This window comes from Pleurodeles waltl, chromosome 9 (assembly GCF_031143425.1).
Source record: "Pleurodeles waltl isolate 20211129_DDA chromosome 9, aPleWal1.hap1.20221129, whole genome shotgun sequence".
In the NCBI taxonomy this organism is placed as follows: Eukaryota; Metazoa; Chordata; class Amphibia; order Caudata; family Salamandridae; genus Pleurodeles; species Pleurodeles waltl.
In genome coordinates this window covers 698,585,727-698,612,913 of record NC_090448.1, presented here as the reverse complement: position 1 = coordinate 698,612,913, position 27,187 = coordinate 698,585,727, and the positions used below count along the sequence as shown (strand labels likewise).

Here is a 27,187-nt window from a genome sequence, read left to right as displayed (position 1 = left end):
CCATAAAGAGGAATGCTTACTTGAGTTTTGTGAACCTCTGGATCTGAAGCCACGTCTGAAGGAACAATACCTTTGAGGGTAGAACTGTGGTTTGTACTCCTGCTGATAGGAAGCGGAGCCTCTGGTCTGGTTGACCGCACCTCTCTGGGTTTATCGGCCGGCAAAGCGGCTCCTGCCTTTGCCGGCTCTCCCAAAAACACGGGAATGAAAAATCTTTTGCATGGAAGACTGCGCCTTGTCCATAGAGGTAAAGGTTTGCACATATTTACTGAGTTCTTTTATGAAAGAATCTCCAAACAGCAAGCCGTTGGCTTCTGGACCCGCCTCCTTAGCGGCAAGAGTATTGAGCTTGGGATCGATTTTCAGTAGCAAGCTTTTGCGTCTTTCTTGCGCCATTGAGGCGTTTGTATTGCCAAGTAGGCAAATCGCCCGTTGGGCCCAATTGGAAAGGATGACAGGGTCAACTTTCTTGCCTTCCATTCTGGCTTCTTCTGCCAAATCTAGAATCCTGGTGAGAGGGCCCGAGAGGTCAAGCAACCTGTCTTGGCAGTTGGTCCAGGCTCTGTCAACACCTTTCTTAGGATCTTTCCCAAATTTTGTAAAGAACATTATCATATTTGGGTCAGTGACAGGGGTATTAGTGATGTTGTTGGGAAGGGAAGGTCTAGGGAATTCGGATTTGAGTCTATTACGTACCAATTTATCTAAGGGTTGACGAATATTCTTTAAAACATAGTCAGAGACATGGTCACAGGGAGTCCATTCAGTGGAATTAGGGTGACGGATAAGGGACGGATCAAACATCGGTTGGCCCGCAAAATCCAATAAGGAACTTTTTGATTTGGTTTTTGAAGTCTCTCCCAATATATTTAGATAAGTTTTACACCTCTTCTCCACAGGCCCTGACCAGATCATTATGTCTGGATCATCCTTATCCGTGTCTTTGTCAGAGTCGGAATCACCCATATCGTCATCTGTATCTCCCAAATTAGTGACCTGTATGGGAAAGGAAATACTGGAGGTGGACGGTTGGTTAGGGATGTTTTTTGACGGAGAGTCAGAGTTGACATCTACATTGTCTGTCTTTCTTTTCCTGGTTTTGGTAGGGGTAGCGGAGGATATTAAACGTTTGACAGAGGCTTCAAATGTCTTGGGAAAAATCAGAAATTGAGGAGGAAACCGCTTTCTGGACTGAGTCCTGAATAAAGGAATCTAAATCCTCTTTAAACTGCTGAGCCTCTTCGTCTTCGGAATCATTTTCCATGGTAAAGGAAAGTTTTAAAATAATTCCAATAGTTTTTACGAATTTTAAATGTATAAATAGCCTATCTCTAAGAAAAATAATTAATTAACTAACTACACTGTCAGGTAAACGAAAAAATCGGTTGACTGCGTGTGTCAGAGGCTTTCAATGCGTGGCCGGCCGGTCAAAAATGAATTAGGGAAACAGCTGGGCCGGGGAGAGGAACCGAAGAATGTTGTTGTAGTTTTAGAGCGGTCGCGCTAATGAAAGCGTGACCGCAAAGCTGCAATGTTGACAGAAGGGGAGAATCGGCTGTTCTGATGCGCTGTCAGAAGCTATGCCGGTTTGCGTCTGACAAGGAAAGACGCAGCCGAGCACAGCGCGCGCCCCAGGCGTTCACTTTGGAACGTTGGGGCGCAATAAGAAAAACTAACAACAAACCTTAAGGCGAGAAAGAGAGCCATAAAATAGACCCGTGAAGAGAAGGGTTGGTAAAAGGAAGCGCACAGCAACATATATATATATATACAGCATGTAATAAAGAAAGTACTAAATAAACATAATAAAGGCATATAAACACATGAGTAGAAAGATAGTACTTATCTTGACTGCGAGCAGCAAGAAAAGAGGACTCGTTGCTCTCAGCCAATATCTTTATACTTACCTATGACTCTGATTGGTTACCTACTGTATGACCTATTTCAGTAGTTTCCCAGCTGGGTTTGCTGGGATTTGTAGTTTATCTTGGCTGCTATTCAAATTAAAGCAAGAGAAGTTAGCATAATAGGAGCCTCCGTGCTTGTAATACAATTATGACAGTAATCTCATTACAAAAGACCTCTGATAGTAGCCTCTCTGATTATGTCAGCACATATACTATAGTAGGGTTTGAATTCTAGCAATTCTCACATTTTGCCATCTCTCCACAGATCTACATACTGGGACTGGAGATAGCGCTAAGCAGTAATTCCAGCGTAGGAAATCGCTTTGGAGTCTGTGCAAGCCTACTACCTTGCATATTTTAAGGGTTTTCACCAGCTCTTTTCTAAGAGGCCCAGCACATTACAACACTAACATCAACAGACAGCTCTATTCAAGGGCCCATCGCTTTCATACTCCCACATGCCTGACTCCGCAATCACACTACCAGACGGAGTCTGTGGACTGGTGTTTGGCTAGCAGTGTGGTGTAGTAACCAGCACCAAGTTGCTATTTACACCATCAGCCAAGTGCCAGCTCACACACACCACCAGCCAAGCACCAAACCACACACACCGCGAGCCGAGTGCCACTCCATGTACAGCCCCAGCCAAGCGCCACTCCACGCACACCGCCATCACATTTTTTATACCAAAAAAAACCGAGCAAATTATAAGTAAATACAAAAAAACAAACACAACATCTCTAACTAAATACATGACAGCAATGCCAACCAAACAAAAAATATACAATAATACAGAACAGGCAGTTCACTTTTCCACTCTCAGTAGATCCCAGAAATTATTTTGGGTTTGGTAAGTGCTGAAACAGTTTGTCTTTTAAATTCATGGTTGTTTTTTTTCTGTCTTTCTAGTGTTAATGGTGATTTTATTTTTTATGATTGTAACTGGTATTTTATTATATCTATGCAATAAACTTTCATTCATTCATGAAAACAAATTGTACTGAAGACCAAAACAAATCCTTAATTCCTCTGTTGGCAGCATTCAAAACTTCTTACACTTAACACCTTATTGTACACAAATTATCTTAATTAACTGCTTCTCGGTACAGACCTGTTACTATAAATATGTTTGTAGTATAAACGTATCTAATCAAACAAAAAGTGGTTTCACCTGAGTTTGGACCCAGCTATACTCACATCAGTCTTCACTCTGCTTCCATATGATTAGTCCAGCACAAAATGCCAGGCCAGGTCCTCCCTGAACTGGAACACAATCAACCCAAGACTGGTTTCACTGTGATTAGGGCTCTTCAGTCAGGTGTAGCTTGGTTCCAGTGTCACAGTGAGTAAGGGATGCATGTCTAGGCATACCTTTGGCTGCTTAGGGCATTACATGAAACACAAAAGGTGATGGGTGGAATGCTTGTAGTGAATCTAACCACTGGCAAGCTCTTGGGGTAACATTCCAACCCATCACTCTTTTGCCCCCCATGCCAGCTCAGTTTGGACCCTGCCATATCAAAATTAGACATGACCCTGCTCCAGTGGGAACAGTACATCCCAAACTGCCAGGCAGGGTCCTCCGGGAAACGGAACACAAGAAACCCAAGACTGGCTTTGCCCTGATAGGGGACCTGCAGTTAAATGTAGTTTGGTTACAGCAACACCTTTCTGGGAATGGTGTGTTTCTTTATGGAGGCGGTCTTCCCTCGTAGTTTAGAACAAACTGTTCCCAAGAAAAGAAGGTTTCAATACTGATTTGCAGAAGGTGACCAATTGTCTAAAATGGCACACTGGGTGAATAACTATAGGTTGAAATGCTGCCCCAAGTGATTGCCAGTGGTTAGATTATTGCAAGCATTCCTTCCATTATCTTTTGTGTGACCTCTGCACTGCTCTAAGTGGCCAAAGGTATGCCTAGATATTGGCCCCTTTCTGTCTGTGCCATAGGATCCAATTTATACCTACCTGAAGAGGTCTGTGCATCAAGTTGTGGGAATAAATTAAAAAACCTACTTCAGTTTAAAAGAATGACAACTATTCGCATAAAACCTCATATGATTATGTTAAGGGTATTTCACATCTCAAAAATGTATTAATTTTGGAAAATAAAGCATTCAGCTGATTTTATTTCATGCCCTTTTGTATTGTTTTTCTCTAGGATTTCTGTTATTGTGAGCCATCAATCTAGCAACTCCCAATTGGATCTGCTTCTGGGGAAGACTGATGAGATTAACCTTTCCAGTTTAGAGAGCCCATGTGAACTGAAGGAGCAAGAGCCCTCTCCATTCTCCTCCAAGAGAACCATGTATGAGACCGAAGAGGTAGGTAATCCTTGGGATACCAAGAATGGGCCTGTGATGAGACTGATTAAGGTTGTTTCACTTCAGGCACCAACCATGTGCTTTCTGTCACGTAGGAGAAAGGTTTGTGTGCCAAGACTCTAGGCATTCTGAGAAATAGAAAACAAGGTTCACCTTTACATAACAGAAGTGTTGATTTCATTGAACTGAATAGAAAGGTTCACTTTCATTTACTGAGCTGAGAGGCTAAGTTCGCCATCAAATATCATGATCTGGGCATTTGGGGATAAAACATTGGTTCCTAATCAATATGCTATGCCTTGTAATAATGTGAAGAGATGGGTTCACATTTACTTCTGAAATATGAGGTTCACGATATATAACAAGACTGAGCATTGTACAGAACTCGACATTGGTTCCACTTCAAATACTGAAGCTCAAGAATCACCTTCAAAGTACACTTTAGGCATTGTACAGAATAGAGTCACCATTAAATAGTAAGATTCTGTAATTGAAACATTTATTCTATTTTAGTAATTTCTATTTTAGAGATTAATGAACTAATTCCTCCATGGGCGAAGTTCTGAAGAGAAACTCTGTTATTAACTTCATTAAAAATTTAGACCCCAGAATATTTGATCAGGGTACCCAATGATAGCTATTAGGTATGGTTCATCATGAATACCCAAGTCCTGCAAACTATTCAGTAAGCTGGTGTGCTAAGTGGTGGCTGGTGCCACTTACAAGTCTAGCAAAATCAGAATGCTAACAACATGATCATTCTCTAGTAGTATCAGATCATCCAGGATTTAAGTAATCACTGATGCTGACTTGTGTGCTTTGATATACCTGCTCTGCCTTGTAAAAAATATTATCCTAACAAAAACTGTTTATTAAACAAAAGCATTAAAAAACAAAAATAAAATCAAGTCATAGTATAATTTATAACTTAAAAAAAAATTAAAGTGCTGCATGTTATTAAAGCAAGTTTTAAATAGTAGAATTATTGTGAAATATTCCAACAAAAGATGTGGTTGGGTGTCTGTTTCACACGTCCAGTTGTCTGTGTTCCGTTAACATGTGTCAATTGCACATCTTTTAAATACAGAACTTGTGAAAAGGTGAAGAATGCGTCCGGTTTCTACCCCTTTTCTCTGAAATTTACAAACTTGGCTTTCTTGTGGAATAATTATCCGAGCCATTTCTATTGAATGGTAGGCACAGGAGGCAAAACATTGGCTACTGTATGTAGGAAGCTGGCTCGCTATATAGTGCACTAAAATAAAGTACACTGTGCAGAGCGTCCAGTGGATCCCCAAAGGCTTGCAGAGGCAGAAATAGATAGGTCTAATGCTCTATTTGTGGTAGTGTGGGCGAGCAGTTAGGCCTATCAAGGAGTTGTGTTAAGCATTTGTTTTACTCAGAGGCAATAAATGACACTCTCAAAGAATAATTCTGGGACCAACTTAGAATAACAGTTGCTTTTATACATGCTTTGAACCAAAGAACTTTGTTGCAAGGCAAGCGGTTTTTAAATTAAAAATACTTTTCAGTTTCATAAATCGACAGTGGAGGAAAGCAAGAATGTATTTTTGCAGGTAAGTACACTACTTACAAATCCAGTCTTTGGGGTTTTAGGTAAACACCAAGCAAGGTTCAATACAGCATCAAGAGTGCACCCACTGTGTGCTGCTCACAGGAAAGTAGAAGCGGTGTCACAAGTTGGTCTCATGGGGTTGAGGTAAGCATCTGGGTGGGGGGAGGGGGCAGGGGGGCTCAGGGGACGGGATTACAAGGCAGCACCAAACTTACACCCTCAGCGACACAGGGCGGCCGGATGCAGAGTGCCAACACAGCGTTGGGTGCCGAAGGTTAACCAGTGGAGGCAGGGGGTAACCAATGACATGCTGCTAACAGGTGAGTAAAGTGGAGTCGGGGTCGATCTCTTGTAGTTGAAGTGAATACAAGGGGGGGCCACAAGGCAGCACCAAACGTACACCCTCAGTGGTACGAGGCGGCCGGGTGTAGGCGCCCAGTGTTAACCTATAGAGGAGATCAGTTTCAGAAACAGGCTGCAGGCTCTGTCCAGGAGAGAAGAACTTACAGCTGCCCAGGTAAGTAGAGATGCCAGGGGTCCTAGGGACACCAACGGTCTAGCTCCCCAAGGCCCAGGGGCTCCGGGTGAAGGGGTGTCTTTTGGCATTGGAAACAGCTTACCAGGCATGTCGTGTTCAGGGGGAGTCCTCGGATTGAGCCTGCAGATGTCGCTGTCGAGTCCTGCAGGGTTCAGACCATGGTGTTCTCTTGTTTGGAAGCGCTGGAGAACCTTCACAGGGCTGGTGGGTTTCTTGTACTTGGGCCATGGGCGTCCAGTGCAGAGGTGGTTCCAGAGAGAGTTTTGCAGTTCCTCAGGCAGACTTCTTCTTTGGAGTTGTTGTTTATTTATTTATTTATTTTTTGGCACGTCTGCTGTGCACAGGAGTTCTTGGTCTTTATCGAAGGCAGACAGTGCTTCCAAGGCTTTGGGGTTTGCTGGGCTGCAGGACAAGTCATCTTTTGGGTGCAGGTTCTTCAAAGGCTGTAGACAGGCCGGTAGGGGTGGGGCGAAGTCAGTTGGTGTCTTCAGGCTTCTCTGCTGGTGCGACTCTGTGGTGTCAGAGTTCAGGGGTGCCACCTAAATACTGAATTTAGGGGCATTACAGGGAGTGCCAGGTGGTAGCCAATGGGCTACACACCTTTAGGGTGACTATACTGGTCTTATGACCACTTCCTTTAGAAAGTGTGCATAGCGCTAACCCTATTGGCCTGATTCCTTTCACACGATGGAGGAATTTAAAAAGTAGTGTCCACTTCAACTTGTCCACCCTAGGGGTGGGACTGGCATGAAGGGGGCACTCCTCCTAATTTAACTAATTTTCCTGCTGGCAAAAGTGGGATCAGGACAGGGGGATTAATCATCTCCACCATCTGCAGAGACCTGGTTGCATTACAAAGAGGGCAAGGCCTTTGAAGCTCCCCGCCCTGGAATGCCTATCCTGCCTGAGAGTCGTCACACCTCTGCTCAGAGCAGGCCTTTGTTCTGAGCCCTCAAGAGCATTGGCTCTCACCTCAGGCGGCCGGAACTCTGTCTAAGATGACTGCACTGGTTTTGACCAGTCAGTGCCCACGCTAGGAGTTGGTAGGCTTTCAGGGGGCACCTCTAAGGTGCCCCTCTGAGTGTGTTAATATTTTTTTTTCTGGATTCAGTGAGGGTTTGTTATTGAGAGATGTTTGATACCAATCAGTGAAGCCATCATGTAGCTGGGGAACTCATGACCAGTGTCCAGCACATGTACTTAAAATCGCTTCCCTCTCCACTTACTGTGTCTGAGAATCAACAAAGAAATAGCAGGGGCATAATGCTGTATTTAGTGGGCATTTTGGAGAAACCTGGTGGTAACCAATGGGTCATCTACCTTAGGGTGGCTACACCCACTGTTACCACTTCCTGGGGGCAGAAGTCACTTTCCCTACACCTGATTGGCTATTTTCCTTCCCTCCAAGATGGAGGAAAATGAAATGGAGAATCCACCTCGCATGCAGCACCTTAGGGGTGGGGCATGCTAGGTAGGGCCACTCCTCCTTTGTATGTTTTCCCAGTGTTGCTCCTGCCAAACTTGGGGGTTTGCAATGAGGGAGGCCATCTGCTGCTAGCAGCAGGCTTGGTGTTCGAGTTTCAAGGACGGTAATCCCTTTGAAGCTCTTAGGCAGGGCTGTGCACATTCCTGGAGGAGGTGGGGTAGCACGTCTTCCCAGGAAGGGCTTTGTTCTCTGGCCCCAGAAAGCAATGGCTGTCTCCCCAGGGGTCCAGATTCCTGTCTGGTGGTGGCAGGCTGGTTGGAACCCGCCACCAACCATGCCAGGGTAGTTAGCTTTTGCAGTGGGCACCTCTAAGATGACCCCTAGGTACATTTTATAATAAATCCAGTACTGGTACCAGTTTGGATTTATCATTCTGAGTTTTTTGATACCATACAACCCAGGGTTCAGAGTAGCCATCATGTAGCTGGGAAACCCGTGCTGACCAGTGTCCATCACATGCATTTAAATTGGCTGCTCTGTTTACTGACTATGTCCCAGGTTTGACAAGAACACAGTAGGGGCATATTTCTTATGCAGGCACGCCCTCACATGTAATAGAATGCACACTGCCTTTAGGGCTGAAAGGCCTGCTAGAGGGGTGACTTACATATATTGCATGTAAAGGGAGCAGGGCATGCAGGCTGTGAGTCATGTGTTGTTTTCATTTTAGATCTGCACCAAGACATGCAACCTGCGAAAGCAGTACTGGGTGCACTTAGTGAGAGGGGCCCGAGGGTGGTACAGTCAGACCCATAAATCCAAAACAGAAGTATCTTTGTTCTGAAGGCTCAAGGAGTGGCTTAACATCAAAACCTTCAAAGTATGAGTCAAATCTTTGTGACCCTCCCAGCTACCAAACACTTAACACAGTCACTCCCATGTTAAATTGTCCATTGAAAATGACTTTGAGGTATGTTTAAGTTTTTAGCCTCTATGGTTCAGCATTGTCCACTTTCTGTAACTCATTTACGTTTTCCAAATTTCAACAGCTTAGTTATAGCTCCCTAGTCCTCTTGCTTGGGCTTTGATTGCATGTAGACAACCCCCCTTAATGTTGGACACCATAAATAATCGTATCACTGTAATGAAAAATTTTTTTTGCTGATGATCTCTCATGGAAAGCCAGTTTAGTGATAGCCTTCATAACTGCAACAGAGAGACTGCATAGAAACAAATTAATCAGGGCCATGACAAAACCCTGTTTTAGTCCATACTAATTTGCGATATAATGCTGTTGCTATCCTGTATTCCCCAGCCTGATGTTAATTCTGGTGCCTGTACATTGATACTAAGTAATAGCTCTATAGCTAGACCCAGCTAACTAGGATTGTACACCTCACAAAGTCGAAAGCTTTTGGGTGATCTGCAGAACAGTCAAGATGTAACTTTTATGTACTTTTAAACCTGTATGCGTTGTGAGGATATGTCAATCTGATAGAAACTTCTAACTCCAGATTCCTTACCTTTAAATTCTCCCCAAGAGTCAGACTGCATCCAGAAGATTTTTGTGAGCAGTCCCCCGTGCACTGTTAGGTGGCATCGATTGGCTCTGCATCCATCGTCTGCATCATCCACGCTCGATATGATGTTGCAGGTCCTATATAGGCGCCTTCCAGACGTGCTCTTGTCATTTCTTTTCTTTCTGCCCCAGCTAAGTGCTGATCCAAACAGAGCGATCCCTCAGTCAATTTTTGACTGGCTTTTTTCAACTTTGTTGAGTATTTTTCTAGTTTCTCTCCTTGTGCTTCGAGGGATGTCTTCTAGAAAGACCAGATTCAAGCCCTGTGGGTCCTGTCATCGGGCGATATCAGTGACAGATCCGCACCTCGTGTGCCTTTGGTGTCTGGAATGCGACCACGACCCGAAGTCATTCTCCCAGGGCCAGGCCATGCATCCAAAGGCTTTGAGGGAGTGATCCCTGAAGCAGATGGCGGCCAGGCGCTCTACTCCGCAAGTTGAGATCCCTGTCGAGAAGAAGGTCCTGGGATCGGTCGAGGAGCCTGAAGTCATTGTCATCCCACTCCAAGTCCTCAAGACGATTGGGTAAATCGAGGCACAATAAAAAATCAAAGAAGTTTAAGTGCTCTTCTACTGCTCTTCTGTTGGCTGATGAGGATGTGTCAACGTTCTAGGCGTCACTCTGCAGAACCTGCTCCTTGCCCACCTCTTCGTCTTCCTGCGTTTCCAGGAGCAGGAGCGTCCCCTGCCCAACTATTAGCGTTCTATGAGGCCATACGTCTCATTTCTGGGCTGCCTGACCCCGCTGGAGTGCCTTTGGGCTCCGCAGAGTCAGAGGGTGCCTCTTTGGGTTCCACACTGGCAACTTCGGCCTCTGCTCTTAGTGGCTCCCAGGGATCCAGTTCTGGATCTGGACTGGCACTGGTCATACCACCTTGGCCTTCCCAGACTTTGGCCCTGATGCTCCCGGCGGCACCATCACCATTGTCATCACAGCACCTTTTCGTCATTAGGATCCTGCACCCTTTTCCTATAGGCTAGACTTTGGGGATAAATGAGAGCGGTCGCTGGACTCTTTAGAATCCCAGCCCCACAAAGCAGTGGACCTGCTTGAAGACTTGGGTGAGGCCAGCAGACTGGATACTTCTTCAGATACTGGCATCCTTTCTCTCTCTACGGTGGCTGTGGAGGAGAGCGCTTCTTAATCTGATAGGGACATCTAGTTGCAGATTCCTTATCTTAGAATTTACCTCAGGTGTCAGTTTGGTTCTGGAGGTTTTTCTCAAGCAGCCCTTAGGTGGTGTCAGCCGGCTCTGCGTCCGTCATCAGCATCATCCACACTGGATATGACGTCACAGGTCCTATATAGGCGCGACCGCAGCATGCTAACATCATTTCTTTTCTTCCAGGCCAGCCAGTGCTGACCTGAAGAGAACTACCTCTCAATCATTTTTTGACTGACCTTTTTCTACTTTTTGTCAGTTTTTCAAGTTGCTAACTCCTGGTGCGTCAAGGAATGTCATCTAGGAAGAGCAGGTTCAAGCCCTGCAGATCCTATCATTGGGCTATGTCCATGGCGGATCCACACCTCGACTAGAAGTGCAGGACCATAAATAGAAGTCGTGCTCTGAGGGTCAGGCCACGCATCCGAAGGCTTTGAGGTAGTGGTCCCTGAAGCTGATGGTGGCACATATCTCGACTCCGTGCAAGTCGAGGTCCTGGTGAGAGGGAAATCCTGGGAGTGGTTGTGGAGTCCTCCATCGTTGTTGTCCCACTCCAAGTCCTCTGGATGATTGGGTAAGTCTAGGCACAAGAAGAATTTGAAGAAAACAAAATGTTACTGAAGTTCTGGATCTTCAACAGCTCTCAGGGCTGTCAAGACTAACCACTTAACAGAAGTGCTGCAGCCTGGAGCTTCCATTTTAGAACCCCTGCTCTCGTTGAATGATGCCCTCACTAACTTCCTAATGGGTACCTGGTCCAAACCCAGGACAGGGACTCCTGTGATCAGGACAGTTGCACACTGCCATCATCCTTCACCTGGGGACCTGAATTTCTTGAAGCAGCACCCCACCCCTGAGAGCTTGGTGGTCCAAGCCTCTGCCTCCCATGGCCCTTTCCCTTTCTCTCCCCCGGATAGGGAATCCAAAAATTTTGACTCACTTGGGAAGATGTTTTCTTCTGCCAGCCTTACATTGCGGTCTGTGAACACTGCATGCCTTGTGGGCCATTATTCCCACACGCTGAGGGATATGGTTGAGCAAGTGCTGCCCGGGGTGTGTGGCAAAGTTCACAATTCGTTGTGGACTGGACAAAATTTACTTGCTAGGCAGAATGGTTTATTTGACAGTGGCCCTGAGGCACAAAACCTGACTGAGGACGTTTGACTTTTTGGTGGATGTCCAAGCTTTTTTGATGGACATGCCCTTTAATGGCACCTATCTCTTTGTAGACAAGCAGACTCGTCTCTCAAGCACTTCAAGGATCTTCGGGCTACAGCCAGTGTAAGGAAATGCCTCCTTGGCATGGTTACCCCCTGACTTTTTGCCTTTTGTTGATGCCAGTTATGATTGAAAGTGTGCTGGGACCCTGCTAACCAGGCCCCAGCAAGGGTGTTCTTTGCCTAAACTGTACCTTTGTTCCCACAATTGGCACAGATAAGTCCCTTGTAAATGGTACCCCTGGTACCAAAGGCCCTGATGCCAGGGAAGGACTCTAAGGGCTGCAGCATGTCTTATGCCACCCTGGGGACCCCTCCCTCAGCACATGCACACTGCCTCAAAGCTTGTGTGTGCTGGTGGGGAGAAAATGACTAAGTCGACATGGCACTCCCCTCAGAGTGCCATGCTTACCTCACACTGCCTGTGCCATAGGTAAGTCACCCCTCTAGCAGGCCTTACAGCCCTAAGGCAGGGTGCACTATACCACAGGTGAGGGCATATGTGCATGAGCACTATGCCCCTACAGTGTCTAAGCAAAACCTTAGACATTGTAAGTGCAGGTTAGCCATAAGAGTATATGGTCTGGGAGTTGTCAAACACGAACTCCACAGTTCCATAATGGCTACACTGAAATATGGGAAGTTTGATATCAAACTTCTCAGCACAGTAAATGCATACTGATGCCAGTGTGGGATTTATTGTAAAGTGCACCCAGAGGGCCTCTTAGAAATGCCCCTGAATACCAGTCCGACTCCTTTTGCTAGTCTGACCAGTTTCTGCCAGCCTGCCACAACCAGACGCGTTTCTGGCCACATGGGGAGAGTGCCTTTGTCACTCTGTGGCCAGGAACAAAGCCTGTACTGGGTGGAGGAGCTTCTCACCTCCCCCTGCAGGAGCTGTAACACCTCGCAGTGAGCCTCAAGGGCTCATGCTTTTTGTTACAGCACCCCAGGGCATTCCAGCTAGTGGAGATGCCCACCCCTCCGGCCACTGCCCCCACTATAATAGGATAGTGAGAAAAACAAGGAGTCACCACCCACCAGTTAGGACAGCCGCTGAGGTGACCCCTGCCTTTAGAAATCCTCCATTGTGCGATTGGAGGATTCCCCCAATAGGATTAGGGGTGTGCCCCCAAAACCCTCAGGGAGGAGGCACAAAGAGGGTGTAGCCACCCTCCAGGACAGTAGCCTTTGGCTACTGCCCTCCTGACCTAAGCGTACCCCTAACTTTAGTATTTAGAGGCGACCCACAACCCAGGAAATCCGATTTCTGCAACCTACACAAAGGACTGCTGCCCTGACAGCCCTGCAGAGATGACGGAGACAACTGACTTGGCCCCAGCCCTACCGGCCTGCCTCCAGACTCCAAGAACCTGCACAGCAACGCATCCGACAGGGACCAGCGACCTCTGAAGCCTCAGAGGACTGCCCTGAACCGAAGGACCAAGAAACTCCCAAGAACAGAGGCACTGTTCACCAACAGCAACATTTTTGCAACTTTCAAAGAACTCACTCTTCCCGCCGGAAGCGTGAGACTTCACCCTCTGCACCCGACGCCCCCGGCTCGAGCTCCAGAGAACCAACACCACTGAGAGGACTCCCAGGTGACTGCGACCTCGTGAGTAACCATAGACGACCCCCCTGCACCCCAACAGTGACGCCTGCAGAGAGGATCCATAGGCTCCCCCTGACGTGACTGCCTGGAACAAAGAACCCAACGCCTGGACCAAGCATTGCACCCGCAGCACCCAGGCCCGAAAGGAACCGACCTCCAGTGCAGGAGTGACCATCAGGCAGCCCTCTACCTAGTCCACAAAGTTTACACACAGTTCCAAAATCAGAGAAAAAAAGAGATCGAGGGTTATAGTGGTAAAGACAGGTTTCCAGAGACAAAAAAGAGGGGGAAGCAATATGCTTGAAGCAAAAGCCCTCACTCACCGTCCGGTGACATGCTTCATCATAGGGCTATGCTCCTCGTCAGGCCGGCACTGCAATGCCTGACGGGCCCCACAAAGGGGCTCTTTGCCGGAGATCTTTTAGGCAGTTGGTGTAGAGCCGGTCAGATGAAAAAAAAGAAAGAGGATTGGTATGGAAGAGATTAAAAATGACTAGGGGTAAAAAATTTATTTATTCAGATATTTAAACCCCTGGCATAGTTAAAAACATGGTGCCTAAAAGATCTCCGGATTTTGGAACTGTGTGTAAACTTTGTGGAGTATATAATTGGGAGAAATACACACTGGACCAGGAGATATTCGTTTTTTCTCCAAACCTCCCGTTCTGCCCCTCCTTTTTTGAAATTGAAGCCCTCTACCTAGCCCAGTCGGTGGCTGGCCTGAGAAGCCCCCCTGTGCCCTGCCTGCATCGCCAGAGTGACCCCTGGGTCCCTCCATTGATTTCTACAGAAAACCCGATGCCTACTAAGCACACTGCACCTGTCCACCCCTGTGCCGCTGAGGGTGTGTTTTGTGTGCCTGTTTGTGTTCCCCCCCCACTGCCCCACTTCCCCCCCCTCCACTTCCCCCCCCCCCTTCAAAGCTCTACAAAACCCCCCTAGTCTGCCTTCTGAAGACGCAGGTACTTACCTGTTGGAAGACTGGAACCGGAGCACCCCTGTTCGCCATAGGCACCTATGTGTTTCGGGCCCTCCTTTGACCTCTGCACCTGACCGGCCTTGTACTGCTGGTGCAGTGACTTTGGGGTTGCCTTGAACCCCCAACGGTGGGCTGCCTATGCCCAGGAAACTGAACTTGTAAGTGCTTTACTTACCTCAGAAGCTTAACCTTACTTACCTCCCCCAGGAACTGTTGATTTTTTGCACAGTGTCCACTTTTAAAAAAGCTTATTGCCATCTTAACAAAGACTGTGTATGTTACTGCTCTAATTCAAAGTTCCTTACTTACCTGTGTGGAGTACCTTGCATTTTATGTATTTACTTCAAATCTTGAATCTTGTTGTTCTAAAATAAATTAAGAAAATATATTTTTCGATATAAAAACTATTGGCCTGGAGTCCAGTCTTTGAGTGTGTCATTTATTGCCTGTGTGTGTACAGCAATTGCTTAACATTACCCTCTGATAAGCCTGTGCTTGACCACAGTACCACAAAATAGAGCATTAGAATTATCTAATTTTGCCAGTATCAACCTCTAAGGAGAACCCTTGGACTCTGTGCACACTCGCTCTCACTTTGAGATAGTATATACAGAGCCATCTTCCTACAGCTAGTTCCTCAGGGCTCAAGGGGGCCCCTCATCTCCCCAGTCTGCCTTTTGCGGCTATGGAAGGTATTTCCTACCATGCTCATTTCCGGCCTCCACAGTGCTGTGAATGCTGCCAAGCCACTGCGAGGCCGAGGTTGCTGGACTCCCTGATCTCGTGGGTCAGGTGGCCAGCAGTCTGGTCAGTCCACTGCCCCCTTTACCTCTGCTCAGCAGCATCTGCATCTTCCTAGTCTGTCTAACCCCCACCATACCACCATGGGCCAGTTGGTGGCAGGAATCGCCATCACCAGCTCTGCTGGAAATCCATAATGTCAGACAAGTGGGTTTTTCAGATAGTCCGAAGGGGCCACTTTCTCCCATTGGAGACTACCACTACATCCACGCCACCATCCTGGCGGTTCCTTCTGTGCGAGAAGGTTACAGTTATCTTGAGCAAGGGAGCCACAGAGAGGGTTCTTGTGCCAGAAGTAGGCTGTGATTGCTATTCCTTCTACTTTCTGGTTCCCAAAAAGGACAACGGTCTTTACCCTATCCTAGACCTTCGGTCCCTCAATCTCCTTCTCAAGAAGAAGTTGTTCAAGATGCTCACATTAGCTCAGGTTCTATCTGCTCTGGACACAGGAGACTGGATGGTAGCCTTGGACTTGCTGGACTACTATTTCTATATCCCTGTCCTGCTTGCCCTCAAACGTTACTTGTGGTTCATGGTAGGCCACAAGCACATTCAGTTTGTCGTGCTCCTCTTTGGCCAGAGCCCCTCAGGTGTTCACCAAGGTGGTGGTGGTGTTTGTAGCTCATCTGCGGAGATCAGGGGTTTCAGTCTTCCCTATCTCGACTGCTGGCTGTTGAAGGCGGGCTTGCCCCAGACTGTTGTCTCCCACCTCCAGACTATTGCAGACCTCCCTCATTTGCTGGGCTTCACTATAAACATGCAGACATCACATCTGACTCCCTCTCAGATGCTCCCTTTCAGCTGAGCTGTTCTGGACACAGTACAGTTTTGGGCCGATCCTTCCAAGAGGCAAGTCCAGGATATTCAGGCTATGATAACGATATTTTAGCCTCTATCCTGGATTGCTGTGACGCCGACTCTGAGGCTCCTGGGCCTCATGGTCTCCTGCATCTTGCTGGTGATACGTGGCATATGTGGGCTCTGCAGTGGGACCTGAAGTTCCTGTGGGCGCAGCATCAGGTGAATCTCTTTAATATCTCAGAGGAGCTGCAAACTATCTGCGAACTATCTGCAGTTGTGGTTAATGAACCACGATTAGGTCAGAGGCAGATCCCACTCCCTTCCCCAACTAGATCTGACGGTAGTGACAGATGTCACTCCTGGGATGGGGTGGCCATCTGGTAGAGGTGGAGATCAGAGGCATCTGGTCTCCGGCGGAAGTGGGGCTCCACACCAACAGATCTTTTTGCCTCCGCCAAGAACGCTCTGTCAGCAGTTTTGCTTGTTGGAGTTTCAAAAGCCGCAATCGCTCAGACGCGTTCTGTCTCCAGTGGAGTTCAGGCCTCCTGTATGCCTTTCCGCCCATACCACTCCTACCCAGAGTTCTCCAGAAGGTCAGGAATGGCCGGGCTCACGTAATCCTTGTGCCTCCGGACTGGGCATGGAGAGTCTGATACCTCAAGCTGCTGAGTGTAGAAAGTTGGCCTGGTGTGTGGTGAGGATGGAATGTAGAAGTCTTCAAACTGGGGGGCGGTCCAGGCTGGGGGGCGGTCCAGGCTCTGGTCAAATAAAATATTATGCAGATAATAGGGCTTTTTTAAGCAGAAAAATGTTTATTGCATTTGTAAAAAGGTAACCGAACTTAACTGCAATGTTTAAATAAGTCTAGACTATCTAGGACTTATATAGGAGACATGCAAAACTTATGCAATACCGCTATAGTCACACAGCATTTACACACATAAAAATCAGTGTTACAAAAATAAAGGTACTTTATTATAGTAACACAAATACCACAATACTGTATAGGCAATACCCCAACTGGAGGTAGATAAACACACTATTATATACACATTAGCAATTAGCATAGAAAGCAATAGGCACTGGTAAAAGCCACAGGAAATAGTGAGGCCATAGGGAAGGGCCAAACCATAAACTAAGAGTGGAAAGTGAAAGGCAGTCGTCGTCGTACACCCCCCCCAAGGAAGTGGAATCAGTAGAAGGGAGCTGGAGGAACTAGGAACCCCAAGGTGTGAGCACCAGAGAGACCCCAGAGACTGGGAGAGCAGAGGTAAGTACCTGGTTTTCCCCAAAACCAACAGGAGGACTTTGGGAGAGGATTGTGCAAGACCCAGACAAGATTGGAAGGACCTGCAAAGGAAGGGGACCAAGTCCAATTTGTGTTGGAGTGTCTGATTGTGGCAGGAGCCACTACCCACACTTTCTGTGGGTGGAGGAGCAGGTTGACGGTGAACAAAGAAAGTCAGCAGTGCAGCACAGGAGCAGAGGAGTCGTCCCAGAAGTGATGTCCCACGTTGGCAGTCGTGATGCAGTCTGTCAGTGGTGCTGGAAAACCACCAACAATCCTTGGCAAATGCAAGAGTCAGAGAAGACGGTTTTGCAAGGATGAAGAGGATCCAGGGGACTCGCCCGAAGGAGGGGAGTCCGAGGGCACCATCAGCAGCTGGGAGGATCACAAGAAGAGGAGGTAACCCCCACAGGTGACCCACGGGCAGCAGCCACAGGAGTCCCAGTGAGGCCCACTCAGCACACCTGAAGAAGTGTCCCATGTCACTGGAGCAACAGGCAGGAGACTGTTCGTTGCAGGAAGAAGTGCTGGGAGCCGGGGCTACACGGGCCTAAAGATCCCTTGGAGGAGGAACAAACAAGCCTCGTTTGCTGCAAGAGTCGCAGTGCACAGGGGTACTGTCCTACAAGGAGAGGCAAAGGCTTACCGTCTTCCAAGTTGGACAGCTGGTAGAGAGTGCCACTCCAGACCACCACCTGTGATGCAGGATTCATGCAGCTCTGGGGGAGGGAAGATCCACGCAGCCGGTTGTCGTTGCAGTTGGTGCCTGCGGATGCAGGGGAGTGACTCCTTCACTCGAAGGGCGATTCCTTCTTACTTCTTGTGCAGGCTGAAGACTCGTCACCCTCAGAAGATGTACAGCTAGGGAAATGTTGCAGTTGCTGGAACGAGCCTGAAAAACAATGTTGCAGAGCGGGGTCGTTTCTGTAGTTGCAGATTGTCGGTTCCTGGAGGGTCCAGTTGCACTCCCAGTGGCAAGAAGATGAAGTAAAGGATGAAGAAGACTCCTGCTGGAATCTTGCACATCTAATCTGAGGATCCACCCAAGAGGGAGACCCTAAATAGCCAAGTAAGAGGGATTGGTTGCCTAGCAGGGTGACCACCTATTAGGAGGGGGCTGTGACGTAACCTGCCACTCAAATGCTCCCAGGGGCCTCTGCCCACCTTGGATTCAAGATAGCAGAATCAAGTGGCCACCTGGAGGAGCTCTGGGCACCACCTCTCGGGTGGTGATGGACAGGGGACTGGTCAACCGGTCACTCCCCTTTCCATTGTCCAGTTTTGCGCCAGACCAGGGACCGGGGTTCCTGGACTGGTACAAACTGGTTTATGCAAGGAGGGCCCCAAATGTGTCCTTCAAAGCATACCAGTGGCTTGGGGAGAATACCTCTCCCAAGGCATGTAACACCTATTTCCAAGGGAGATGGTGTTACCTCCCTCACCCACAGGAAGTACTTTGCTCAGCCTTTCTTTGCTTGACCTGATCAAGCAGCAGAAGGGCAGAAACCTGTCTGAGGGGTGGCAGCGCTGGCGGCCCAGAAGACCCCAGAAGACTAGTAGGAGCAATGCTGGGGTCCACTAAGGAGCCCCAGAGTGCATGGAATCATATAACCAATACTGTCAACAGTATCTGGGTATGATCCCGACATTTTTGATACCAAACATGCACAGGTTCGGAGTTAACATTATGTTGCTGGACACAGGTTAGTGACTTGTGTCCAGTACATAGGAAAAATGGCTTCCCCGCACTTACAAAGTCCAGTGTAATGGAGCTGGAGCTTGTAGAGGCACCTCTGCTCATGCAGGAGTGCTCTTACCCACAGGTACCTGCACCCTGCCCTCTAGGGTAGGAGGGCCTGCCATAGGGGTGACTTACCGCGACCTTGTGCAGTGACCTGAAGTGAAAAGGTGCATGCACCTTTTTTCACACAGGCTAATGGCAGGCCTGCAGACCCATTTTGTATGGGCTCCCCTGGGTGGCACAATACATGCTGCAGCCCATGGGGAGCCCCTGGTTCCACAATGCCCTGGGTACCTGAGTACCATATACTAGAGACTTATATGGGCTGCATCAGTATGCCAACTGTGGGGTGTGCAGTCCTACGCAACTAAATTTAGAGGGAGAGAGGCATCATTGGGAGTCCTGGTTAGCAGGATCCCAGTGAACACAGTCAAAACATACTGACAGGCAAAAAGTTGCGTACCATGCCAGAAAGAGGGTACTTTCCTACACTGAGCACATCCATTGATCCTCCGACCAGACTGCCCCGTTGGGAGGATCTTCTGTCACAGCAGTAGAGGAGGGTTTTGCACCCGAACCTGTCCACGCACCACCTTCTTGCGTGAAGAATGAGCGGCCACAGTTGACAGCCTTTAACCTTCCTCCAGAAGTCTGTAATTTCATTTTGGTAGCCAGGCGTCCTTCCACCAAAACAGTATATGCCTGTTGTTGGAAGAAATTTGTGGCATGGTGCACAGACAAGCCTGTTTGCCCTCTTTCTGCCCCTCTCTGAGGTCCTGTTGTTTATCCTTTCCCTTGCCCAGCAGAGCCTTGCTATGGGCACTCTTAAGAGATATTTATCTACTATTTCTACTTTCCTGCAGTTGCCCGATCAACCTTCTTTAAGTCCTCTATTGTACACAGGATCCTCAAAGGTCTTACACATCTTTTTCCTCCGTCCCATTCATTATGCCCCAGTGGGATCTGAATTTGGTTCTAATATTTTTGATGTTTTCTCCTTTCGAGCCTCTTCGCAATTGTCCTCTCAGGCCTCTCACATTGAAAACAGCCTTCCTTGTGGCAATTACATCTGCCTGCAGAGTGAGTGATCTGCAGGCCTTGTCATCTAAACTGCCTTACCTTTCTATCTATCCTGACAAAGTGGTTCTTCGCACCAGGGCCTCTTTTCTGACAAAAGTGGCTATCCCCTTTCATGTAGGCCAATCCATCACATTGCCTACTTTTTACGCACTCCCACATTCTTCTAAGGAAGAGGAGAGATTCCACCATCTGGACCTAAAAAGAGCATTGGCGTTCTACCTTGATTGTACAAAAAGTTCTTGGTGAATAACCAAATCTTTGTAGGGTATGTGGATGCGAAGAATGGACGGGCCGTGCAGAGGCGGACCATCTCTAGATGGGTTGTAATCTGCATTACGATCTGCCGTGCAGTGGCCAAAAAGCACTCCTTGAAGGTGTGCGCTCATCCTACCCAAGCTAAAGCTGTGACCACAAGGAGTTCCAGTCCTTGAGAAATGTCGGGTGGCAATGTGGGCATCTCTGCACACGTTTACCTAACACTATTGCCTGGGCTGTCAGGTCCGTAGGGACGGACACTTTGCCCATTCAGTCCTGCAGGACTTTATTGTTTCAACTTGGTTCGCAGACCCGCCTCCGGGCCTGGTATTGCTTGGGTATATATTCAAAGATAAGGAATCTGCAGCTAGAATTCTCTATCAGATGGTCAAGTTACTTACCTTCAGTAACACCTTATCTGGTAGAGACTGTTTAGCTGCAGATTCCTCACTGACCCACCCATCCTTCCTACTCTTTCAGGGCTTTAATTTTGACACACCTGTAGTCAGTGTTCTTAATGACTCTTCTGCCGTGAAAAGTTGTGAAATGAAACTGACGTCAGCATGCCTGGGTGGCACCTATATAGGACCCACAACGTCATTTCTGGCGCAAATGACGGCAACAATAAACACAGAGACGATCAACGCCACCTAATGGCGCGCAGGAGCACTGCTCACAAAAATCTTCCACATCCAGTCTGACTTCAGGGGAGATTTCAAAGGTAAGGAATCTGTGGCTAGATATAGGCCCTGATTCTAACCCCGGCGGTCTTCGACCGCCGGGGCGAGGGTCGGCGGGAGCACCGCCGACAGGCCGGCGGTGCCCCGCAGGGCATTCTGACCGCGGCGCTTTGGCCACGGTCAGAAAGGGTAAACCGGCGGTCTCCCGCCGGTTTACCGCTGCCCTCAGAATCCCCCATGGCGGCGCAGCTTGCTGCGCCGCCATGGGGGATTCTGACCCCCCCTACCGCCATCCTGTTCATGGCGGGAAAGCCGCCATGAACAGGATGGCGGTAGGGGGGGTCGCGGGGCCCCTGCCGTGCCCATGCCAATGGCATGGGCACGGCAGGGGCCCCCGTAAGAGGGCCCCGCAAGGTATTTCAGTGTCTGCCTTGCAGACACTGAAATACGCGACGGGTGCTACTGCACCCGTCGTACCTTCCCACTCCGCCGGCTCGATTACGAGCCGGCATCCTCGTGGGAAGGGAGTTTTTCCCTGGGCTGGCGGGCGGTCTTTTGGAGACCGCCCGCCAGCCCAGGGAAAAACTCATAATACCCTCCGCGGTCTTCTGACCGCGGAGCGGTATTATGGGGGCGGAATTCTGGCGGGCGGCCTCCGCCGCCCGCCAGAATTAGAATCACCCCCATAGACTCTACCAGGTAAGGCATTAAAGAAGGTAAGGAACTTGTCCAATAATTCTAGCCCAGTCCTCTAGGTGGGTAAGCATCAGTCAGTCAACTACCTTATTAGCATAACAGGGACTACTTTTTCTTGTTTTGGCAAGAGGATATCTCCTTGAATCCAGGAGTAATAAACTGTAGCAGTCTGAAAGAATAAAGGTAAGATAAATCTTGTCCTCACTAAATGCTGAAATTTCACAGCAATATGACGCAGTCCCTCTGGACCAAGCAGCCGCCCCAGTTTTGTTTGTTCTTATTCAGTGGCGGCTTAATTAATATAATAGTTGCATCAGATTTATTAGCAGGCAAGCCTAGCAGAGCATAAAAACTTTGTGGGGATGATATTATGCTTTAACACACCCAGGGCACCATACACCAGAATTGCAGAGTGCCTTTTCCAACTATCACCTCATTCTTCAAACTTCATGAGGTTTTCCCTTTTTGCCTTTAAAATATTTCAGGTCATTTACATATTTTTGTTTCTCCATGATGTTGAATTTGTTTTCTCTTTTATCTTGGTTTGTGGTAAATATCATGTGCAGGAGGATCCTTGCTCTGTTTTTATTTCTCTTTGTTTCTTGGATTGTGGATAGGAAAATATTTTGGTTCCACCCACATTCTTCCGACTTGTGTTTTGTAGATTGGAATAATTGGAATAGGGTTTTTTAAATGTATTCTGTGTACTGATCAAATGCACTGGGACAATAATTTGATGGGACGCATTCCATATATTTAAAAAACAATATACAATCAAGTGCTGGAACAATTTTACTTCAATAACTAATCAGCAACAGAGAACAAGAAAAACCTAACATAACAGCCAGTGGCAGATGGCTACAGTTAGAAGCAGGAGAGTTTATTTAGATGTTGAAGAAAGAAATTAGTGTTCAGTTGTTTTATGAAGGAGAGGAGGATCTCAGTTTGCTCATATCATGGGTAGGCAATTCCAGGCTTGGTTACAGCCCCAGTGAAGGACTGTTTAGGGGCACTCACAGTCCTGAATTTGGGGATCTACTTTAACCATGAATCCTTATTCCAGAGATTTCACTTATCTTCTGAAACAGAGAGCAAGTATGGCATGTAAGGAGGATTTTTGTGTCCTAGGCTAGTGTCCATAATTTTAATTGACTTCTGACTGTAATGTGGAGCCAGTCAAGATTCTGGAATATGCTTAAGTTTTAATTAGGTGAGATTTGTTTCCGGGCATAAAAGTAGAAATTCTCATTAAGGTGAGGGTGGGGGACAGTCGTGAATCCAACTGATTTTACATTGAGTGTGAGTGTAATGCATTCAGTATCAAGGGGTTCATTGGAAACTAAAGGTGATTTTGAGAAAATCTCCATTGTTTAGCAAAAGCTAGCAGCTCTAGCCTCCAGATACATAATGAACACTTTTCTACTTTGTAGCCACTTCAATGGGTCTCCACACTCTTTGCTAATCCTTGCTATCCTATTGCTGGACTTAGGCGTGATATAAATTATTTATCAACATTAAAATGATAAAAGCATCACTGGGGTAAAGATGAACCTCCTTTTGATGATTTGGAAAGAATCTCATAGTTAAAAATCTTCTTCTCGAATAGACATTTAATCTAAAATTGATTTAACCTCAGCTGTAAAATGGGTATCTCAAGGACTGAAATATTCAGCTAAGTTCCATTTTTGTGAACAAAGATCAATTGCTGGTCTTCCCGTTTGTGTGGAATGTGTTCTATTCTATGGTGTGGTTGTGCGACCTCACCATGTAATTCTCTCGCAGTACCATCTTGAGTCCAGTCATGCTCTTTTCTTAAATCTTATTTCAACCTTGGGTAACTGTGGCTTCGAAGAGTCAGGCTTAAACAAAGGGACAAGCGGAAAGTGTTTAGAAGTAGTAAAACAACAGAATAAGAAAGTCACACAAAATAAATCAGACACCAATTTATAAACATAGATATTATTTTTATGAATTTTCATACACCAAACAAAATCAACTGGAGGAATCTAGGTGCATAGATTTTTAAGTAAAACTTAAAATCACAGCTTTTCATTCATAATGTAAAAAAGCATTGGGGGGCGTGGCTAACCCAGCCAAGATGGTGGGCATATAATTCAGTAGCTCCGTCGGGGCCTGTCAATGATCCTGTGACATAGACCCTCCCTGGGAGCCAGCAGTGTCGAACGCGCAGGAGGGGTCGGTCAGACCCGGTGGGGAGCCGCGGGCCGGGTCTGAAGGCTCTGGAGCGGTCCGACATGGTGCGTTGGAGTCGACCTCGCTAAGCAACTGGGCACAGCCCTAAAGCCGTGCGTGTGGAACCGCACAGCCGACAGACTTTAAGAGGCCGCGAGGTGCAGCGGGGGCCGCCCCTGCGCTGCCGGACCCCGAAGAGGCGTTGCTGGGGTGAGGGGAGCCCGATTTGAGCCTCATTGGACCTGTGGACCCGGTGCTCCCCTGCGGAACCGCGAGCGGGAGAACGGAGTTACGTCCCCGTGTGATCCCAGCGAGGAGACTGCGGCTGGGGGCGGTGAGCCGGACACGCATTAGAGAAGGTGAGAGACGTGATGGAGGCTGCTTGTGCCCCCCAGAAGCAGGGGGGCGGCGCATGAAAGTACAGGGAGCCCTCCCCCACCTCTTCACCGCTTGTGGGCCCATTACTCCTTCCTGGATCCATGAGTCAGGGCCTGGGACTCCGGGGAAAGGTGAACCCGATGAGGCACTGCAGTAGATAGGAGTGGAGCAGATGGCGGCAGCGCCAAGCCAGTGAGGGAGCTGAGGAGACGTGGGGAGCAGTACGCAGCGGCCGGAGCCATTGTGGGCCAAAGAGGGTGCCCTCTGGGTATTGAGCCCCCCCCACATCAACTCTCTGTGCATCGCCTCGTTGCCCCCATCGCATGTTGAGAGGGGTGAGCACAGTTAGCACCCAAGTAGAACTGGCTCGGTATAGCAGGCACGTGGAGAGCACTGCAGGGGGCTGGGCCCGGCAGAGGAGGCCCCCACCGGACCAGTGAGCTGTCGCTCCGACACAGCGGCTCATGCTGGAGTGCGCCCAGACTGGGGCCGACGAGCGTTGAAGACATTTAAGCGAGAGGCCACTTCCTAGTTAGACATTTAGTATACAACGCTGCATACCCCTGATGACCTCTAGGAGCCGGACTAAGAGCAAAGTAATGAGCTGCAAAACTCCAAATGATCGCAACAGGGGAATATGGAGGATCTCACGCAACCCAAAGTGCATGCTACACTGGATAAGATCCTGGGTGCAATAGAGGACACCAAAGCAACCTTATAGCACAACATCAGTCAAGTTGCAGTGGAGGAGGGCCTGCTGAGGGCAGATCACCCAAAAATGACGGACAGAGTGAGGGAGGCGGAGAACACTCTGGCGGAGCTAACACCGAAACACGTGGACCTGGCAGCCACTGTAGAGAAGCTAAGTGACCGAGTTCTGCGCCTAGAGCGCAGGGCAGAAGAAGCAGAAGGGAGAAGCCGCAGGAACAATGTACGAGTGATAGGTCTTCCGGAAGGTGCGAAAGGAACAAACATTGTGGAGTTCCTGGAGGAGTGGCTGCGTACGGTGGTAGCGCCGGAACACCTGACCCCGTTCTTCACCTTGGAGCGGGCACATCGGGTGCCCTCGAGACCTCTGGCGCCGGGGAGACCACCCCGTGTGGTGGTGGCTAAGCTGATGCATTACAAGGAGAGAGATGCTTTGCTCCAGAGGGCCTGGGAGGCCGGACCCTTCAGGGTGGCGAATGGTGAGGTGACGCTATTCCCAGACTTCACGAATGATGTCCAAATCAAACGGGACTCGTTCCTGGCTGTGAAGAGGGCCCTCAGGGAAGAAGGGATTCAGTACTCACTTCTTTTCCCAGCCAGATTGAGGGTGATCGTTGATGATAAAACCACATTCTTCCTGAAGAGGCATGGGAATGGCTGGAGGTGCGAGGAGTAGAGGGAAGACATTGTAATAGGAACAACCATGCAAGGCGGAGAGGTCGCGGAGGCCATAAGAGACAGCGGAACAGAAATCGTCCAAGAACTGAACCGACTAGGGCCCAAAAAGAGCTGGCAAAAAAGCGGCTTTGGAGGCGGCCGCATCAATGATCAGGGAGGCATCCTCACCAGAGGGTAGCGGGAGAGACACGGACCGCTCATCGGTGTCCTCTGCGGATGGTTCCGGCTGCTCCGATCTCACCCCGAAGGTGACCCCACAAACTGCGGATGAGCTTGGCTGAGTGAACCCATAGCCTGGCCCTGAGGTGAGGAGAACAGTGCGGACTGGAGGCCCCGACGGGCACGGAACCTCCCCCCTATCGGTTTCTCGGCCACTCTGTGACTAAGTTGCACTGATGCATTGCTTTTTGGGCAACCTGCAGTTGGAGGGGTGCCCTGGGGATGGGGAGTTGGGATTCACAGTTTTATGCTTTGATGGTGATGTGGGAGATGGGAGTAGTTTGTATAAAAGTACCGCAAGTGGATGAGTGGGAGCGAAGTTCCGGGAGGGCTGGGAGGTCCGTTTTGCCATAGATGCATCAGCATGGCAGATTATAATTTCCTAACATGGAACATAAGGGGGATGGGATCTCCCGCTAAAAGACATTGAGTGCGGTCCTACCTGAAGAGATGGGGTATACATGTGGCTATGCTGCAGGAGACCCACCTCACTGCTGGTGAGGCTGGCAAGCTGAGGCGTAGATGGAGAGGGCAAGTGTTTTCTAGTAAGTATTCTGCTTATGCTAGAGGAGCACTGGTGTGGGTCAGGGCTGGAGTCCCCTTTGAAGCTGTTTCTATTGACATAGACCAAGAGGGCAGATTTGTGATCGTAGACGGGAAGCTTCATGGAACCCCGATTGTTCTGAGTAGTGTATACGCTCCTAATCAGGATCAGATCCCCTTTATGCAGCACCTATCGAGTCACCTTACCTGCCAGCAGGGAGGGAAGTTGTTGATTTGGGGGGGGGGGGGGCACTTCAATAGCATAATGGATATAGAACTGGACCGCATCACTCCACTGCTGATAGACGCAGTAACGCACAAGCTAGCTAAAAATCTGAGGGAGTGGATACAAGACTGGGGCCTGGTAGATGTCTGGCGTAGGCAGCTCCCAGAGGACAGGGACTACTCCTATTACTTGAGTCTGCACCGGGTGCACACTAGGATAGACAGGGCGCTATGCTCCTCCAGCATAGCGCAGGGAATGACTCACTCAGAATATTTAGGGCGCACCCTTTCGGACCATAATCCCCTGATGCTTATCTGGAGGGCGACTGAAGATAGACCCCCTATACCAATGTGGCGAGTGGCCCCAGCTGCACTGGAAGATCAGGCATACAGAGAGGCGCTCTGCTATTACCTGGCGGACCGTATTAATACTAATAAGGGATCCGCGTCGGCCAGACACGTGGAGTGGGAAACACTCAAGGTTGCAACGTGAAGTTACTGTCTGGGACAGACGGTAGGAATGAAGCGCACGCTGGAGCGGGAACTGCTCAGATTAGAGAAGATCATACATGAGGGGG

The 27,187-nt window shown here is 48.5% G+C and overlaps 1 protein-coding gene across 1 annotated transcript in view; it reads left to right on the top strand.

The window, feature by feature from the left end:
* ATG2A (autophagy related 2A) overlaps positions 1-27,187 on the top strand; it is a 2,189,461-nt gene that overhangs the window by 608,832 nt on the left and 1,553,442 nt on the right. Inside the window, exon 17 of the mRNA XM_069207806.1 lies at positions 4,069-4,231. Coding sequence (XP_069063907.1) covers positions 4,069-4,231 — 163 coding nt within the window. The remainder of the gene's footprint in view (positions 1-4,068; positions 4,232-27,187) is intronic.